This window comes from Parasteatoda tepidariorum, chromosome X1 (genome assembly GCF_043381705.1).
Source record: "Parasteatoda tepidariorum isolate YZ-2023 chromosome X1, CAS_Ptep_4.0, whole genome shotgun sequence".
Taxonomy (NCBI): Eukaryota; Metazoa; Arthropoda; class Arachnida; order Araneae; family Theridiidae; genus Parasteatoda; species Parasteatoda tepidariorum.
Genome location: NC_092214.1, coordinates 26,255,480 through 26,275,730, shown reverse-complemented (window position 1 = coordinate 26,275,730; position 20,251 = coordinate 26,255,480). Strand labels below are relative to the sequence as shown.

Here is a 20,251-nt window from a genome sequence, read left to right as displayed (position 1 = left end):
ACGCTTATTTCTAGATGGTACTTGATTGTGCTCCCTACGAACAGCTTCAATGAGGGGACAGAACTTTGAAAAACCTTTATTTTTTACTGAAATAGGTACATTATATCTGAACCGATTAATTTTTAATATATATATATAGGCTTTTTTTATCATCACAAAAAAAAAGACTTCATTATAAAAATAAAATTTTAAAAAAAAGACTTTTTCTTGCTGTAGTACCAACTGCGTACTTAGTTGAAGCAAGGTTTTTATTACTATTATTCGAACATATTTTATTTTGTTCGCATAACGTATTTTTGGGGTTTTTTTACTCAACATAATTTTAAATATCAGCTATTTCACTGTGCCTTCCAAAATAAGATTAACTCGATCAGAAGAATTGTGCCTATAGTTTCGGATCATCCCAACACCTCTCCAGATAATCTGATACCAAAATATGCTGGTAGTATATATTCTACCTATATGAAAAGGGCTTAATAGAATATAATGATAAGCTACATTTTCAAACTGTTCAGGAGACCATAGTTTAAATATACGTAGAGACAGCGGATCAAAATGACTTGACTTTAATACCCACACATAATTTCAGAGAAATCTGCAGAAATTTATGTATAGGCAGGAAAGTTTAATTCATTTTTATTTTATTTTTTTCATTTTGATGATATTTAAGTTGCAAATACAAAACCCTGCCTTCTCTGAAAAAACATACCTTTAATTCCAAGGATTTATATTTTTGTTGACACTCCAACATAAAGTGACTGTTCTCCTATCTAAACTATTAAGACCACATTTTCTGGATTGCTGCTAACTCTCAGATTTTGAGTCAAGAATCTATACGTGCCGAAAAAAATTTGTTTATTCATAGAAGGATTGGCTTTTTGCCCAGAAGAAACTTATTTCTTCCAGGACACTGAAAAAAAGTTTAAAACAAAACAAAAACTAATAACTTTCATTTTTTAATTTTATACTGTTTTAAAATCTATATAACTTAAAATAACTTTAAAATTTGATTTATGTTATGCTTGTGGTTCTTTAAAATACTAAAGCTTGTCTACCAAATCAAATTTCAAAAAACTAATTGATTTGAAAATGAAAATTCAGTAATTTGCGAATATAAATGTACAGTTAAAAATTGTTAGGTTAATCTTATAAATTATTTTATGATTAGATATGCAAAAAAACTGTCAAAAATAATTGATAAATACCTTTACCTTACAATGTAAGAATTGTTTTCAATATTCATAATTAACAGCATTTGGTTATGAAAATTTGCATGTAGTTTGTATTTATGAATATACTATGACTTTCAGTTTAATATAATATATACTTAATTTTTTTTACATAATTATAAAATATAAAGTTCCACAATACTCCTTTATGCATACCACTGAAAGAAACTAGCTTTAATTTTTATAGTTCATCACATTTTTCTTTCCAATCTTTGCTTTTTATTTTCATTTATTTAAAAATGATTTGTAAAATGATTGAAATTATACTATTATTTAAACTATACTGAAAATATTAACTGCTTCAAATTTTAATTAAATGTTTGACTTTTTTATTAAAGAGTTTCTACCACTTGAATTGTTGGAGATTGTTATTTCTTCCGGGGGTAGTTTATTTCCACTCTGGAAGAAACTTGCCATCCCTGATTCAGAGAAAGCATGCTTTAGTCTCTTTTTGTAACTTAAAATATAGTCTGCATTGAATAACATATTAAAGGTCAGGTCCTTGAACAATTATGTCCAAGTTCGTCAGAATCCAATCAGTAGATCAAACGTTACTCAGAGTGTTACCTTTTTTAGTGCACTCTAAATCTGCAACCGAGACTTTTTAACAATTAAGTCATAAAGGGCATTTTAAACTAGGGAAAAGTAAATAATGGTTAATAGTTTATAATTAAAAGTTTCCATTTGATTTTCAAAGAAATTTAGAAATTAAATTGTTTTACACTGACTTAATGACTTATTTGCTTCAAAATGCAGAAAAATATATCTTGGCATATGGACATATTCCATATTCTGGAAAATTAAGCATTTTACATTTGATGCCAAGAAGTTAGCAATCCTGAAACTTTATTATTTAATTAGACATAAGATATGATAAACACTCTTTATTCACTTTCAGAGATTCATTAATTTACATATAGAATATTCATATAAACATAAAAATCCTATATAAAAAATCTTAATACAACTTTAATAACTTTTAAGCATACATAGTGCCTTGAACATATTTGTAAAGAAAATAATTTAGTAAAAGGAGTACAAAGTGTTAACAAAACTATAATTATAATTCAGTTTTAGATGAGCAATAACCTGGAAGGAAAAAAAAATTGATATTAGAAATTTCAATAACCACCAAAACTGTTATTAAAAAAATAAATAATAGTGTTTATTAGAACAATTTGGCATTTTTTAAAATAAATCAATCAATCCTAGTTTTACCAAATTTCAGGGGTCTGTCTAGGTTTTTTTTTTTTTTTTTTTTTTTTTTTTTTTTTTAAGTTACCTATTTTATGAAAATTTTCACAAATTCAATTTCACAAATATTTTTAGTTTTCACAAATTATGTCTAATAATTTGAGAAAATTAAAAATTGGACTAAAAAATCAACACAAAAATATGGTAAAGGAGAAAATATTTTCAAAAATTGTCATTACAAAAAAAATCATTTATGACAGGTAAATATCTATATTTTTTCTCATATATTAAAAAACTATTTTGTTACTGTAAAATTCGGGGCTAAAAATTGATTCAAAATTAATCATTGATTCAAAATTAATTGATTAAAAATCGATATAAATCATTGTACATAGTTAACAGGGTGCGTAGCCAAATCTCTGAATCAAAAATAAGTACTTGTTAAAAACTTTTCAAGCACTTTACAAAAGTTTTCAAGCACTCAAAAAATTCATATTCAATCAATGATATTATTGAAAAACAAAAACTTTTTATAAGCAGTTTTAGCGTTAAAGAAAAACAAAAAGAAACGGGCGTAAATCGAAACAATCAGTACTTTCCCACATCACCGAGTGAATTCAACTTGACCCTGAACTCAGAACAAAAGTACCCTTACCCCTTACGTCAAAAAAAGTGTTTGAAGTAAAATAAAATAAAGTAGAACAAAATTAAAATAAATTAAAAAGAAAAACATTTCATAAGGATCTGATATTCTCTATCGGAATTGGAGCACTCAGGTTTCGGTTTCAAGTGTGCGCGCATGCGCAAGTCATAATGTGGGTACGACATGAACTCCGCGTGAATGATTACGTAGCAAACTCCCCATTTTTCGTTAAATGCATGGGATCCACCAGATATCACTGAAGGGGAAAAAAAATTATTCGGAAGAAAATGCACTTTTTAAAAACGCCAGCTGAAAAAAGCACCTTTAAAAGCTTTTAAAAACGAAATCCTCAAAAAAGCACCTTTAAGTACTTTTTACAAACGCTACGCACCCTGGTTAAATTTCAGTTTGAATTTAATAAAAACATTTATTTAACAGTGCTAGCACTAAAAGTTATTTTCATTATGAGTCTAAAATTATTATACATTTTTGACTGGGTCATAGAAAAAAGTTTCACAAAGAAAAAAAAAATTTTATAAAAAAATAAAGGAAAAAATAAAAGAATAAATTTAGAAGAATGTTTATGATAATAGTTTCATTTTAAAAAACTCTGCAACAAAACAGCTCGCTATAATATGGTGTAAGCAACGAATTAGGCTTACCTCACTATCTGACCAAGCACATGCTACTGATTCATAGAAGACAGCTATCAGAAAAGCTCTTTTTTTCCAGATTGCAACGAGAACAGGGTTTGCGTGGTATTAGCGACAATTAAACGGAGCAAGCATTCTTCGTATAAATTGGGTAGGAAGCAAATTCTTCTACTATGTCATAATAGTTATCCGCGGAAAGGTTCATTGCAAGTCAAAATGCATCATTAACCCGGGATTTATAGTTTTTTATGGGGATACAAAAACGAAATTTTAAGAGGCAGGGAGGTGAATCATAGAACTTGCGTTGTTAAAAATATTTTGTGAAACTGCCGTTTTTCTTTAAGTTGAATTTGTGAAGGTACCGTTAAATGGTAGTAAATTTGCCCTGGACAGACCCCTGAATTTATAAGGCTTGAGAACTACAACTTCCATGACATTCCGCATAAACGATTAAATATAACAATATAAGTATATTGAAAATATTTTAATGATTAATATTTCTTGTTATCGTTTTTTAACATAAATGTACACAAAAAATATTGCAAAAAATGAATAAAAATACACATACAGAACAAATCTGTATAGAAGTAAAATGTACAGAAAATAAAATTTCAAAAAGCACCCATTCCAATTTATGCTTTTGATTCTAGCAAACATACTGTATTTTCAACTATATATATATGCATATATATATAAATATAGTCAAACCATCAGGAAAAACAACCTTTATTTACGGTAACTTTTGGGAGGTTGGGAATTTTTTATAGACTTTCTGTGGCAGAAAACCTTTATGAGAAACCATTAAAGCCTCTTCCAGTAACCAGGCAAACATCTGCACCAAATGCAAAAAAGGTCAAATAAGGGAACACAAAAAATATTAAAACAAAAAATTTGTACTTCAGTGATTGAGATAAATTTTCAATTTTAACTGAATAATTATTTGGAACTAAGTTTTTTGTTTATTTCTTTGGTACTTTTGAAGTTTGGATACATTTTACTTTTTAACTCTATTATTGCTGAATAAGCTTGAATTCTTATTTTAAGCTAGTAAATCTAAGTAATATTACCCTATACAGGTATAGTTAGTAGAGAAATCACTTTCTTGTTTTTATTCTGATATGCACCTATGAAAATATCACTTCATCCACTTGTATCTAATATCACTTCGAATTGAAGATGTACAAACATAAATATAACAGTTTTAAAACATTAAAAGATAATTTTTTATTGATTTAAAAAAATTTGGAATTTTTATAAGATACATTGATTTTTTTTTCTTCTCATAGACGGTTGTACATCTTACAAAACCACTTCTCTACAAATGCATAACAATTCCCACCAACATATGCAAGCTGCAGAAGCATAAAATTGCCGAAAAGACATGAAAGCAGCTACGACAAGAGCTGAGGGAAAAAATGAGTCCTTTATAATAAGTTATTTATAGTCAGCTATATTGTTAGCTGTTAATGAATAACCAAACATCCTCTTCAGTAATTTAGAGCAATTTGTAAAAGTTCAAAAGTGTGAAAACTATGCTGGAAGACCTAGCGTGAAATGTGAACATGGAAATATCTTCAACGAACTTCACTATTCTATAGCAGAAGTAATTGAACAGCGTATGCTAGCAGCTGTAGAGGATGGGAAAGTGTTGCACAAAGCTACAAATTTACTTAATGATTCCGAATAGTTCAGCATCTGTTGAAAGGTCTTTTAGCACCCAAAACCGAATTAAGACAAAATATTGTAACAGATTGACTGATAAGCATTTGAGCAACCTAATGAGAATAGCTGAAGTACATAGATATAGAACATTTTTCATATGAAGATGCAGGAAAAATATTCAATGCTTTAAAAAATAGAAGATGTTAAAAACGTAATGTAATTAAATGAAAAAAATTTGAGTATATTTGTGTTTTTTTAATTTGTAGAAATCTCCCTTAACTTTTTGAAATCTCACCCTGTTTTTGAGAAAGGGTGAAAAATTCTATCCCATTTTTTTTCTATAAAGAAAACACTGGATTAAGACAACAAAAAACTGATAAAACAATATAAAACTGATAAAACAATATAAAATTGATAAAACAATATTAACTTTTTACTATTAAATAATCTTTACCTGCAGAATTTGTACACAATTTAGTACTGAACTGTTCAAACTTATCTGAAGATTTAAATAAGGCCATGACATCATCTTCATAATCCTCAACAAAGCTTTCACACTAAATTCAGAGTTAAAATAGCATATAAATATTACTGGTAAATGGATTTGAGAACATTTAGTCAAATTATACTATCTATAGCTTAGTTTACCAATGCAAAAAAAACTAAAAGTGCAAAATGAAACATTAAATTTAAACTTATTAATTTCAAAATTTAATAAGTAAAAATTGCTATTAAGATGCTTTAGGTTCTGTTTCAATCTTCTTAAATTTTACCTTATTAATAAAATTTCACTTGTTCAAATACAGCACAAAGAAATAAACTCAAGACATACTAAAATTATTATTTTACTTAACCCTATATAATTAATCATAATTCACTATCAGTGTTACTTTACAGCTGATCATTCAACTCTGCCTGTAAATTAATAACATGCTAAATTCCATATTTCTTTTATGTCAAACAAATGGTATAGCTTAAGGAATACACTATTAAATTTTTATTAAAATAAAAAATAAGGGATATTTTTTAAAGTTTGCAATATTTGAAGACTTTAAGCGTTATAGCAACACTCAAACTTTGCAAAACTAACTATAGTCACAAATCTAACAAATATATGCATTAAATTTCACTTATACCTTAATATATTTCTCAATACTAAAGAAATGCAACAACAAATGCAATACAGGATGTTTACCTGAACCTGAATTCATCATCATGTTTGACAGGCAGAAGAGAGTGGGTTATAATAGGTAGAGAAAAAAGAATAACATTCTCTTTCATCTCTTATCTAAAAAAGAATTTCAGGCAAACTTCTTTTAAAAAAAGGAGAATGGAATGATTCACAGAATTGTTCTCATTAACCTCTACTTAATATTATACATATTCTCTTTTGTCAGTCAAACGTGATGAATCACCAGATTTTAAACTAATTTCTTTTAAGAAAGAGTGACTGGAATGGACAATTAACAGTGAATTTTTTACAAAAAATCTTAATGCATTTAAAATCCCTTAAAACTCCCAGAGAACATTTTATTACTTTCCTATGAGTGCTATTTATGAAGTTATTTTTAAGCTAAAAACACTTAATTTCGCTTTCTTCTGAAATGAGGAGTCACCGTGTTATTCATGAACAGACATTTATTCATGTGTCCATCTGTCATTCATTTACTATTGCTGTGGGGTGAAAGCCAATATGTCCTTGCTTTCGTTTGAATATTCGTAATTAAATCAAACTTTTTTTAAATGGTCAATAACTATCTGTATAATAAATTGTGCCCTAATGTAGATTAATAAAAATGTGGGTTTAATATAACTTATTTCTATAACATTAAATTTCAATGGTGCCCACTGTAACATTGTTAATAGTTGAAATTTTTTAGTTCTGAATATTTAAGATTTTTTAGTTCAGTAAAAAAGGTGTTAGAATGAGTTATGTATACCTGGTATTATTAAAATTATGAGTTATAAACAAAAAAATATTTCTTCATTCATATTAATTGTAATTTTAAAGTATATATCAAATTAATTTTGAAGATTTATTTTCATGTTAAGTGAAAGAATTGTTGAATAAATTTTTTATATAGAATAGTTTTAGATTTTAAAATGTAGGAAAGCTTACGTTATTGATATTTTTTATTTATTCTGGTGTAAATTCAAAGCAGGAAATTGTCTTAAGCATAGCAGTAGCCTTTCAAAAAACTTGTGATCGCAGCAAAACTTTAAAAAAAAATATTTTTTTTATTTGAAAGAATGAATTGAAAGTTATACGAAAAAAATGTATATATGTATATNTATTTATGTATGCATATATATATATATATATATTCCAGCAAAATTTTATTAACTTTATTTTAATTATGTTAATTTAAGTCACAAGAGTACTGTATATGCTGTATTATGATTAAAATGCCTATAAAAAGAAAAGTTAATTAAAAAGAAAAAAAAGAGAAACAAAAAATAAATTGTTCATTGTTCTTAAAACAAAACTTAAATGATGAAAATCACAATTTTCTATGTTACCGGTTATCTATATTACAGTATAGGGAAAAAGTGAGATTAAATTTATAGTATAAGACGTTCCATTAAAATGCTGCATTACAATAAAAACAGCAAAAATGAAGAAAAAAATCCTTAGAATTCATAGAACTAAAAGCGACGAAAAAATGACTATTGACTTGTCTGAATATAATATTTTTTTTTTTAAAAAAAAGAGAAGTACAAAAACAATTGTAATCTAGTTTCAATTCTTCAGATTTCGTTTTTCGCCTTCTAGATAAATTTGCTAGCCATGAGCAACATGGATTTTAAAGCTTAACAAAATTGTGTAAAAACTATATCTTATAATAAACAATATAATATAGTTAAAAATGCAGTTTTATATTATTCTTTATAATATCTATACAAATTCAAAAAAAAAACTTTTCAAAAAAATATGCTGCTGAATATTTGGCCGATCATTCAACCAACTGAATTTCTGACAAAAGGGCCAAATACTCGTTACATCCCTAATTTTAATGGAATGTTATTGCAACCTGAAAAATTCACTAAGTGGTGGGAAACTTGAATTTTTAAACTGCTCACTGTTTGCAATTTCGATTTCAATTTTTTGTTGCTGATGTGATATTTTTTCGGTAAAAAAAAAAACTTTTACTATATAAAAAAATCTAACAATCAACAAAAAGAAATAATAAAGTACATTACCAAATAAATATTGAATTTTATTTTGAACTATAGCTGTTTTGTTTTCATTTCAGGCTTTTGTTTAAACCTTATAAATTTTCTTCATTTAAAATATTTAATTTGAATTTATATCAATTTTATTATACAAATATATATCATATTTATATCAATTTTATATGTATTAAAATTTTCCTAATTTCATTATGTGAGCATTGCAATTTTTTTTTTAATGAGAATTTATTTTCAAATGAACTTTTGTGTTGTGCGATATGATTAAAAAAAAAGATTTTATTTTCCAATGTTTATTAATTTTGATAAGATGAAAATTCAACTTTTTTCTTAAAAAAAGCATTAGTTTTATTATTTTTGAATGAATTCTAACAATTAAATAGTTATATATTTGTTGAAAATTAAAAGTAAGTTTAAATAAATATTACTATATTTTCCAATACATGTGCGGCTTTTTGGTAGTCAACCTGATGTGCAAGTGGCTTTCACTCAAAAAGGTTGTGCACCCCTACTCTAAAGAATCAAAATTTTGAATGGAGACATTGGACATTTTAGTGAAAATTGTTTTCCAGACATTTTCTACATTGATGTACTTTCATCATAGAACTTTTTTTTAAAAAATACTTCTAGTTCAAGTTTTTTTTTTTTTTTTTTTTTCTCACCAGNTCAAGTTTTTTTTTTTTTTTTTTTGACTCACCACTTATTTTTAGATCTAGTAAGACAGATAATGTCAGCATCTGTGAGGAATGAGTAGATTAAATCTAAAAATTTAATTTTGTGAACAGGATACACCAGCTCACAGAAAAATTCTTACCATGCTGAAATGTGCATAATATATTTTCTAATATTTTAAAACTAAATTATATTTAATCCTTTTTCAGTAAATAAAATTTACCACAACTTGAATGAAGTGCAGAATAAGACCTAATTTTAGAGATTCCCTCTACAGCTGCCTAACAGCTGCATAGAATTCGAAAACAGTTTTATGGTTGCTAAATGTTTTGATTTTATTAAAATTTGTTATTATTTCTCAAACCTTCTTTTCTGCCAACACATTGAATGCATAGAGCTAAGAAAAAGAGCCTTGGCAATGAAATAAATCAATTAATAGCCAATATGCGGATTCCTTAACTTTTTTTGGTGAAAACTTTTTTAATGTATAGATAACATTTACATTTTTTATTTGTAGGGATTAATTTTTTGAACACCAGTGTTTGTAATTCATTGACTAATTAACAGGGTTTGTACAAAACAGTTTTTTTTTTTTTTGCGATTGAATTTAGATACAATGAATGAGTCTAAAGGAATTTGTTTTCACTGTGCAATATTGTTTAGGTGAATACTAATAATCTTCTCAAATAAGAATTCATAAATCAATAAGAATTTGTAATGCCGTTAAATAATATAACCATTATACATTCAATAAATACAGATTATATGAATATATATTAACTCAATGAATATAGTTAAATGATAAAGCTTTCAAAAATATATTTTATATACCTGAGCAAATTACTGGGTTGTATGCACCTTTACCCCTTTAAAAAATATGTGATTATCCTAAAATGATTAAATATTTCTTTATTTGTTTAAAACAAAAACTGTCTTTACTTTCAATTCCTTTAAACAAGACTTGCTCACCATTGATTTTTCTGTCAATTGTGCAATAAAAATAGTTTTAAAAAATGTAATTTGATAAATAAAACTTCATAAAATTAAATTTTAAAAATACTTAAGGAAAAATACGTATAAGTTTTTAAGAATACATAATGGCATAAACTTTGGTCATCAATAAGTATTTCTAATGCAATAATTGAAAACTTTTAATAGCAGAAAATAGTGCTGAAACATTTGAATTCATTTTCTCACTGTAAAATCAGTGATCAATAAAAATGAGTTTGCTAATTACAGGCATGAAAGTGGACAAAAATAAAAGCTAACTTTTACAATCCAGACACAAGGAAGGGGAGGGAGGGAGTGTTCTATGTAATACTATGATATCAATAAGATACATAAAAACATAACTTACTTCCATTATATTTTTATTTTATATTAAAAGTGGCAAAAGCATTTAGAGAGCGAAATTTAAATTCCTCTTAAAGATAATTCTCAATGTCTTTGACCACTACTATATTAAAGAAAATTCAGCAATATACAGTAGAGAACCAATTATCCGGGCTGCTCGGGATCATCGCTATCACGGATGTCTGAATTTCTCGGTTTTCTGGATCGGCAAAAAATGTAGATTATCGACGTTCTATCATACCCAAATTACAAGGAAAACAAAGTCAAACATTTTTTTAAAAAAAAGAAAAATAACCTTTAAAAAAATAAAATAATTTATTAGTTTCGACAAGAAAAGTAATATTAAAAAAATACAAAATTCGCATATATTTATTTTTTAGACATTTCACCAACTTTTAGCTGACGAAATTTCGGTTTCTGATTAAGAAACAACTGTTGAATTTTATGAACAGCCATTATAAGAGTTTCCTCAATAAATGATTTTTGTTCCATTCCAGCAATCAGTTCTCTTGTTAATTTGATACATCGTTCATTAGATATGAAAGAAACTTCTTCAGCCTCATCTTCGTTGTCACTTTTTTGTTCCGTGTCTGGATTCAACACCATCTGAATAATTTCAGAATCCGTCATTTTTTTTACAATTGGGGCGTCATTATCCATATTAAAACACTCATTGATCTTTGCTTCTGACATAAGATCCCGCTCTAGCTATTTTCGAGTATTCCCGGAGTTCATTTTGGAGATCTTTTTCTTTTGAAATTCTAAATCCTTCAAAAGGAGAGTCGTCAACATCCTTTTCTAAAAAAAAATTCGGTATTAACTTCCGCCATGCGTGAGTTAATGTATCATGTGAAACAAATTCCCATGCTTTTGCTGGTAACTAGATAGCATCTTTCACATTGAATGTTCTCAGAAAATCCTGGATAGATTTTCCTTCATTAGCTGGGTGGATCAGCTTCTTTAAAAACTCTACTTTATAACGGCATTTTAAGCTTCATAAAATGCCTTGATCGAGAGGCTGTATCAAGGACGTACAGTTGGGGGGGAGATATTGAATTTCTATATTATTGGCAGTTAAAACAGCTGCAGGTGGATGTGCGGTACAGTTGTCTAAAAACAAAACAATTTTGCAGTCATCAGGCAATCCCACCGATTAGCAGTGCGCATGTGACTGGGGCACAAATTCTTTCTGGAACCATGTGGTAAAAAGTTCCTGCGTGATTCATGCCGTTTTATTAGCTTTATAAACTACAGGCAAAACTTTAACACCTTTTAATGTCCGGGGATTCTTACTTTTGCCGACAACTGTCATTTTCAATTTACACATGCCCGCTGCATTCGCGCAGGCTAATTATGTCAACCTATCTTTTGCAATCTTGAAACCACTAGGATTGATTTCATCTGTTGTAGTGTAAGTAGTATCTGGTAGATATTTATAATAGAGACCGGTATCATCAACTTTAAAGATTTGTTCTAAGGTCAAGATCTGAGTCTGAACTATATTTATCACAAAATCTACATAATTCTCAGCAGATTCTGTATCAGCTGAGGATTTTTCACCGCAAAATTTTGTTAATCGAATGCCATTTCTCTCTTTGAATCGGGCAAACCATCCTATGCTGTACTCGCATTTTTTTTCAATCCCAAGCTCATTATGAACGTTTTTCACCCGAGCCATAATTATTTAGTTAAAGGAAATTTTTCAGATCTTCTCTGTCTTATCCACTCCATTAATACTTTGTCGACATTCTCATTTTTTTGCCTGATGCAAAGTCTTTTGATTTTTCATTGCATCTTCTCGCTCAGAATTTTAAAACAGAGTCAGTATTTTTTTTTTCTTTTGACCATCTTTTTGAAGATCGTAAATTGTTTGAGTCCATACGTTATAAATCTCACTAAGAGATTTTACAGAAAAACCTTCATCTAACTTCTTTAAAATTGAAACCTTTGTTTTTACAGATAAACTCACACGCTTTCTTTTCTTAGAGGTTGAAATAGAATTTAACGAAGATATTTTCTTTAGAGATCACAAAATATACAACATGTGCTATAAAATTCCAAAATTTAAATAAATTTTTAACACACTAAAAAGATTCCAAGCTTTCACCTAACACGTTTTAACTAATCCTAGCACGAGTAGATGAATGATGAATAATCTACTAATGTCAGATATAAGAGAGAAGGGGGTGGAACGAATGTCAAATAAATGAAGCTGTATGTAAAATATGTGCTCATCTGGAGGTGAAGGCCAAGATGTGAAACTTCTTTAAACTATTCTTTCTAACAGTAAAGACCAGGTGTCCCATTAGTCATCCGTTTTACAGAAGGTGGTTGGGAGGGATTGAGACAGGTCAAGTAGTTGTTAAATTACATTGCTAAAAATAGCAAGATTATCTTATTTATGTTGCCTGTCATTTTAAACTGAAAAGGAAAAACAAAAAACCCAAAATTTAAACGCTAATTAAAATCCAATATATTACTGTAAAGAAAATCACCAATAAGATTGTAAAACAACGCATATTTTAGCACTTAATATTGAACCGTCCTATAAAGAAGCTAACAAATATATAAACAATCCATTGTTAATTAAAGTTAATCCTTATTTATTAAGTTAAATCACAAAAAGAATAAATAACTAAAAAATAATGCATTTTACCAACAGATAAGCAAAAAATAATAATAATAAAAATAAATAAACTATAAAAACATATATTTTTAATCTTTAGGTACAAAATAAATAAATTATCCCCTAAAGAATAAAAGATACAAAAAAAAAATGAAATCTTAAGGGAGAACTAATTAATCAATAAATTATAAGAACAGCTTTTCAACAGCCATCCCCCAAAAAACTAAATTAATGAAAATATTCAACAAATTATTTACATTTAAATGAAATTAAAACATATTTAATCAACTGGCAAACGTTTTTAAAAATAGAAGGGGAAAAAATTATAAAAATGCAATATGTTTAGATTTTCTATAAAAAAAAAAATGAATCATACATAAAATGGATAGATAGAAAAATATAAATTAAGATGGTAAAACAGCAAATAAATAAAAACTTATTTTGATCGTAATACCAAATAAACACAAAAAGAAGCTAACAAATATATAACTTAATTGAAGTCATTAATTTAATTGCAATTGAGGCAAATTATAATAAACTAAATAAAACCAAATTAAATAAAAAACAAAGCTAGAAAATTACCAAACAGAAACAATAACTAGAAAGGGCTCTAACATAAATATTAAAACCGGGAGATTATAAAATCTACTGAATTAAAACAAAATTATCGTAAAATTGATGATTAAAAAAATATAATTTATGAAGTACAAAATTTATTGTGGATGATGGGAGGAAACAAAAAAGGTAGTGGAATCAGAAAAAAAATCACTTTTAAAAAGAAAAAGCTGGAATTTGCTTCATAAAATAACCGTCTAATTTTAGTAATAAATAATTGTATGCTTCATTATTAAATAATCTTCTCCGTTTATTTTTTTATATAAAATGAGAGGATTTTTAACGAAAGCAAATGCGATTCCACATCAAGCAAAACTTAAAAATATTAGAAGAAATCATGATCAAACGAAAGAAACTGAATTTATTTAATTGAAAAATATTGTTTCCTTAATTAGTGTCCAATATATAAATATAATAGAAGATAATAAAAATTCTAAAAAAACGTTTTAAATTGTAATAATAATGTATCGTCAGAAATTATAAAACAATAATCTGTCATAATAATTCACAGAACACAAAAATGGAAAAACTGAACAAAAAGATTTTTAAAAAAATCTAACATGCCAACTCTCTCACGGCAGAAGTTTCAAGTTCCTTGACTCGGACATCTAAGTGACAACACTCCATTCGGATAAAATTCGGATTTTTTAAAAAATTTAGTGTTGTGTGAGCGCAAATTACGGTACTGAAAACGGAAGCGAAATCTTGCAATTTAAGTGTCGAATTCTCTGATAATTCTAAGTTTCGGGGTAAAATTGTATCCAATTATGTTTTGAGTTTTAATTTACTAAATTCTTCTGATTACTTTTTAAATGATAGAATTTAATCTTATTATTTTGTAAATGATCAACTTAACTATATTCTTAATTTATCATTGAACTAAAAATAGCCGTATTTCAATCATTCTCATATTCCAATTTTGTGCTTCCATCTTTTTTTTTTTTTTACTTAGTAATGTGTAGGGATATATTTTTCTTTTTATTTCTCTTTCACCTTCTGTTCAACAATATGCGTGTGCAATGCTTGTGCTCCGTCCCTCACATAAATCAAAGAGAAAACCAAAAGAGCATGCCACTCCTTTTTGATTGACGGCAGGTTATCTGAAAACCACTGATTCTTTGGAATGCACAGGAAAAAATAAAAAGTTTGCCCTTTTCCTGTCTCTTCTTGTCCCAAAGATCTTCAAGGTTACAGAAGAAATAATGATGTTTTCTCTTGACAAATGGTGGAGAAATTACCTCCACCCTCTTTTTCCTCTACTATACTTCAAAAATGAGTAACACTTCCGCGTTTTTTCTCCATCCTTCCCGTTCAAAATGGTGGAAAAACCAAGCGAAATTTTTCCCGGTTTTCTGGATACTGGATAAATGGTTCTGTACTGTATAAGGTTTAATAATTATCATTTTAAATTAATTGCCAGTCAATCATTTTAAATTAAAACAGTCACTAACTTTCATCTCAACATCTTCTGATAGATTGTTACTAACAGTTTTAGTCACTTTGGCTTTGATTGGATCGGACGCACTTTGTGCTCTACTATCAAATTTACTTCCATCGTTAAAATACATTCATTCATTTAAAATATGATGCACAACGGGAAAAGGACACATGTAAGCGAAAAACAAATATGTGCACGAACAAACGCAAGAACAGCCAAAAATAAGAACTAGCGAATTCCAGAGGACTATAATCTACGGCTGAGCATATATGCATTGCACCAAAAACGGAAAAGCTTTGATGAAATATCGGCGGCTGAAACAAAACTGCGTAGAACTCAACAACCAAATCTTTTCCACTCTACAGCGAAAGTTGCAGTTGTCAAGGCAACAGCGCCCCTGAAGAAGCCCCACCCATTTTCTCCTGACAATCATTCTGTCTTAGGAGACTACTGTAGGGAAAAAAAGTTTGTTCCAAGAATGGCTATCGTTCCAGTGGCTTGGGTTTCAGCAGTTTTGCGAGAGGGGTTCTGTAACAATTGCATCCCCCAAAAACTACGTTTTTGCAACATTGCCGGAAATTTCAAAAATTGGGAGAAAAAAGTGGATTTCTGCTTTCTCCTCGAAGTCTTTCATCCCTACAATTATATAAAGTAAAAGGTGTTAATTACAAGTCTGCGTTCTTCAAAAAAATATAAAATATACTGTTTGTTTTTAACAGCAAACTTAATTATGTCTATTTGTTCAAAGAAATTTTAAAAAATATGCTATTAGTATTTTAATTACATAAACTTTTGCGAACCTGGCAAAAATCCCAAATTTGCAAACCTGACAAAAGTTTGGATTTGACAAATGTTTAGTTATCTAAATATATATAAAAAAAAACTTTAAAAATTTAATAAATGGAAATAGATATGCGCATTGTTTTTTAGCGTTATCCATGCCTTTTGGAGTCACGGAGACTTGTCCTCACTTGGATTTTTCCCAACTAGTTCATTGACTATCACTCTACTTAAAGCAGAGACACTTATGTTGGAATTTCCCTGAAAAATTATGTAAAGAAAAAAATATGTTAACTGATATATTAAACATACTCACATAATATTTAAGACTTCTGTTTAAATCTGGATCTTGAACTAATTCATGAGTGCTAAGCTTATCAACATCTTTCGATAAGTTCAATAATGTAAGTTCACCAGTTTCTTTATCTTTGGCTTGAGCATAATCCTCTATTGAATTGCATACTGTTTCTAAAATTTCACCTAAGTGAGTTTCAGATCCAGCATATTTAATCTAAAATTTATCAGATAGTTTCATCTCAAAGGAAATGCAGAGAATATTATGACTAAGAATTATAAGCATTAAAAAAAATAAAAACCTGAGATTGCTTCTGAGAACCATCTGGCTGAATACGAAAGCTGCCAACTTCAAGAATTTTCTTTGGATCTTCATTTATCACAGAAGAAGTTATTTCATTTACCACAAGGCGACATACTGGAATTAAAAACAAAATAAACAATTGCAAAAATCAATATGAAACAAAATTTAAAAACTATGAAAATTCAAAAAATTTGTAAATATATAAATTTGTAATACTGAGTTGTCATGCAAATATCAGCATAGCATGTTTTCCATCCTTTAAAAACTAAATTATTTCAATCAATAAATAAATATAAATCAATAAATATAAATCATTAATATCTTCTTACTTAGCAACCCTGAAATGAGTGCGGAATCACTATTTTTAAAAATTCTCTTTATACATCTGCCAAATGGGTGATTCCATACTTATTGTAGCCTGGCTAGCTTAAAACTTTTTTTTTCAATAAATTTAATGAATCATACATCAAATTAAAGGTCATTAAATTAATTTTATGAATATTATTTTTTTTAAAAATAATGTTGCAAATTCTTAAAAATGCATAGAATGTGAAGAAATTAAATTTAAAAGTTGACAAAGAGAAAAAATTTGCCATTGCAACATTAAATATTTGTATTAAAACTTATTTTAAGAGATATATTGTGTTTGCATAATTAATGACTGAAAAAACTGCATTTTTACTTTTAGTATTTAAATGTGAGGTGCTTATATGAGCACATGTTTGCTTTTCAATGATTTTTTTTTTTTAAGTTTTATCAAAACAAAGCAGTTAAAATTTATTTTCTTTAAAATTCGATTTCTTTTGACTATTTGCTGTGTTGAATATTATGATTTTTAAAAACTAAAAAATTTTATTAACCATTTTTTAAAGAATTTTTAAATTGGCCGTGTCTGCAACGTTGCAGTCATAAGCTGCAAAAAAAAACAATTTCATTAAATTTTAATAAACATTTGAGCTAGCTAAGAAAAAACCTTTCAAATGCCCTTGTTTTACAAACTATATAATTTATAAAATTTGCACTGCTTCCATTTATTTTTCTAATGACCAATTAAATTGACAAATTACATTGCTTAAAATATGTCTAAATTCTTAATTTATATATTTATATATAAAAAAGAGCCCCCAAATCTAATGAATTATGAGTCTAATCTAATATGTTATCACTTTTTCTATGCTTATTAGTGTAGTAAATATATATTAAAAAAATAAATAATAATAAATATTAAAAATTATTAAAAAATAAATTTTTTAATAATTTTTAATTATTTCATTTAATAAAATTCAAAAAAGTTTTAATCCAATTTATAAATTTTTGCATCATTTTAAATTATATAATTTTTAAGGACAAAATAAAAAATTTGAACAAAATCAGTAGAGTAGTTTTTAAGTAATAAAATTTTAAAATGTTGTATTTAAAATTTGATTTCTCAAAACAGATTACGTTCAAACTTTGTATTTTGCCATTTAAAGATACATTCCTTAAAACGTGAAACTTTTTATACCTTAATTATAAAATAATTTGTAGAAAACAAATAACCACCCAAAGCAAACCTTTACATGTCATTTTGTTACATGTTATTACAAATTAAAAATCCATTTGTATTTGTGAATGTAGTTAGCTAGCCAAATCATATTACAGAAATATCCTCATTGTTTATTACTAAAAAAATATATACATTATTCTATTATCTTACTTTAAAGATTAAAAAGTTGGTTTACTGTTTGTGTTAGTATTACAATTTAAGTACATAAATTTGATCCTATTCAAATAAAATTATTAAAAAATTGCTTAGTTGAAAAGAAATTAAAACCATATGCTTAATGTTTTAATGACTCTAAACAAAAATCATTTTATTAAACACGAGAAGGTGAGATTTCTGTATCCTGATCTGTGGCAGAATAATCTCCAAGTCCTAACAACTTCCATGCAACGGTCCGCGAGAAGCTAGAAAAACATCACAGAAAGGGACCAACTGGAAAGGTATAAGTAGCCACCCCCGAAGCAAACATCTACATGTTTTTTTTTTTTTTTTTAAATTTGCAGGTTTAAAATCTATTTGACACCTTGGCAAATGTAGTTGGCACAACAGATCATGATACAGAAATGTCCCCCATGAGAATAATGTAATAAAAAATACATATTAAATGCTTATTCGAAAAATAATAAAGACACCCTATATTTTAAATTGGGGCCACAGTAAATTAACTACTAATAAAATAGTTCTCTTGAAGAAAAATTTATTTTGAATTACCTTGATTCTTTAACAATACTTAACATGTATACAATAGCGTTTATTAGAATTTATTTAATACACAAAAAAAAATAAACACACGTTAAACTTCGGCACATTAGTAAAATTTCTCAAAACAAGAAAAATTTCTAGAAAAGTTTAAATGTTGCTTTCATACAAACCAAGGCATCTTAGCTCAGACTGCTGGACAGAAATGTGGACTAAATAAAAAAACGTCAATAAGAACAAACGCCTTGATTCCATGTTTAAAAAAAGATGATTTCTTAAGTATTAAAATGACAATAAATAAATATATGTTGAATATAAATAAAACATTTAATCATATGCTCAAGTTCTTAAGAGGCAAGTAAGTTCTCTTCTAACATTTCAGAAATCAACAACTGCCGGCTTTTTTTAATGCGGGCATGATACAATCACAAATTAAATCACAACAAAAACATTTGTAATGACAGGTAAGCTTCGTCTGTCAAGTTTCGCACATCAAAACGTGGCGGTGTTCCATTTGCTATTGCTTGCAACGCTTGCAACAAATACGATTGGTCAACCAGGTTAAACGAGAACGAATGGTTTTGCTCAAAAAAGGAAGGAGCACCAATTCGAGTTACAAAACGAATGTTAGTCAGAAATGAGAACTACTATTTCTAATAATTTTGCCATCTAGTAACAGTTATGAGATATAAAAGTTTCTCCTTTTTTCCATTAAAGAGAATCGTAAATAAAATTGACTTTTTATGCAACTCACGCGTCATTAAAATCGCTTTTCTTTTGTTCATAGAGAGACACGGAACAAAATAATAATGAAAGGGGATTTTTTTTCCAAATTAAAACGAATCCTTTATGAATCCTCAAAAAGAGAAGTACTCTCAGTTATTAAATATTCAAACAAAATATTTACCTACTTAAAAAACTTTGTTGTAATATTTGCAACTATAAACTATTATATATATATATATTTGTAACTATTTGTAAGTTTCATTTCACATCCAAATAGGTTCTGATATTTTTTTAATCTAGTCTCCTTCATCGGTGATTCGTCCCACAGTGGACTGATCGTTAAGACACTGTTCCCAGCAGATCACCAAAGTCAGGCATCACTGGCTGCGGTCAGTGTGGAAGTGGGTGCCCACTTTGATCAGTCTGCGTAGGAACCGAGGGTGCGTGGTATCTGTCCTCGTAAAACTGTTCTACCGTAAAGTACTCTACTTCGCGTGCAGGTGGTCAGGCTACCGAAACAGGGGAGTTATTCCCTTTGAAGAGGATCAAAATTGCGATGGCATGTCTTCAGATCATCCTCAGGGATGTTTCCCGAACCGTCGTGCATTACCCTTACAATAGCCCATTGTGC

The 20,251-nt window shown here is 27.9% G+C and overlaps 1 protein-coding gene across 1 annotated transcript; it reads right to left on the bottom strand.

The window, feature by feature from the left end:
- Positions 1-2,098: 2,098 nt before the first annotated feature.
- LOC107456717 (canopy family protein seele) lies at positions 2,099-19,461 on the bottom strand. The gene is made up of 5 exons (XM_016074663.4): positions 19,068-19,461; positions 16,651-16,766; positions 16,371-16,565; positions 5,836-5,938; positions 2,099-2,318 (listed from the first exon to the last, which is right to left on the bottom strand). The coding sequence occupies exons 1-5, from the start codon at positions 19,147-19,149 to the stop codon at positions 2,290-2,292; spliced, it is 525 nt and encodes a 174-aa protein (XP_015930149.1). The 5' UTR covers positions 19,150-19,461; the 3' UTR covers positions 2,099-2,289.
- Positions 19,462-20,251: the final 790 nt, after the last annotated feature.

What these genes read in the sequence shown, in the direction of transcription:
- LOC107456717 (XM_016074663.4), bottom strand. Translation starts at nt 19,149, where the DNA reads ATGGAATCAAGGCGTTTGTTCTTATTGACGTTTTTTTATTTAGTCCAC. An exon ending in GTCTGAGCTAAGATGCCTTG is followed by an intron (nt 16,767 to 19,067) that starts GTTTGTATGAAA and finishes TTTTAATTCCAG; the next exon opens with TATGTCGCCTTGTGGTAAAT. An exon ending in GTTCTCAGAAGCAATCTCAG is followed by an intron (nt 16,566 to 16,650) that starts GTTTTTATTTTT and finishes GATAAATTTTAG; the next exon opens with ATTAAATATGCTGGATCTGA.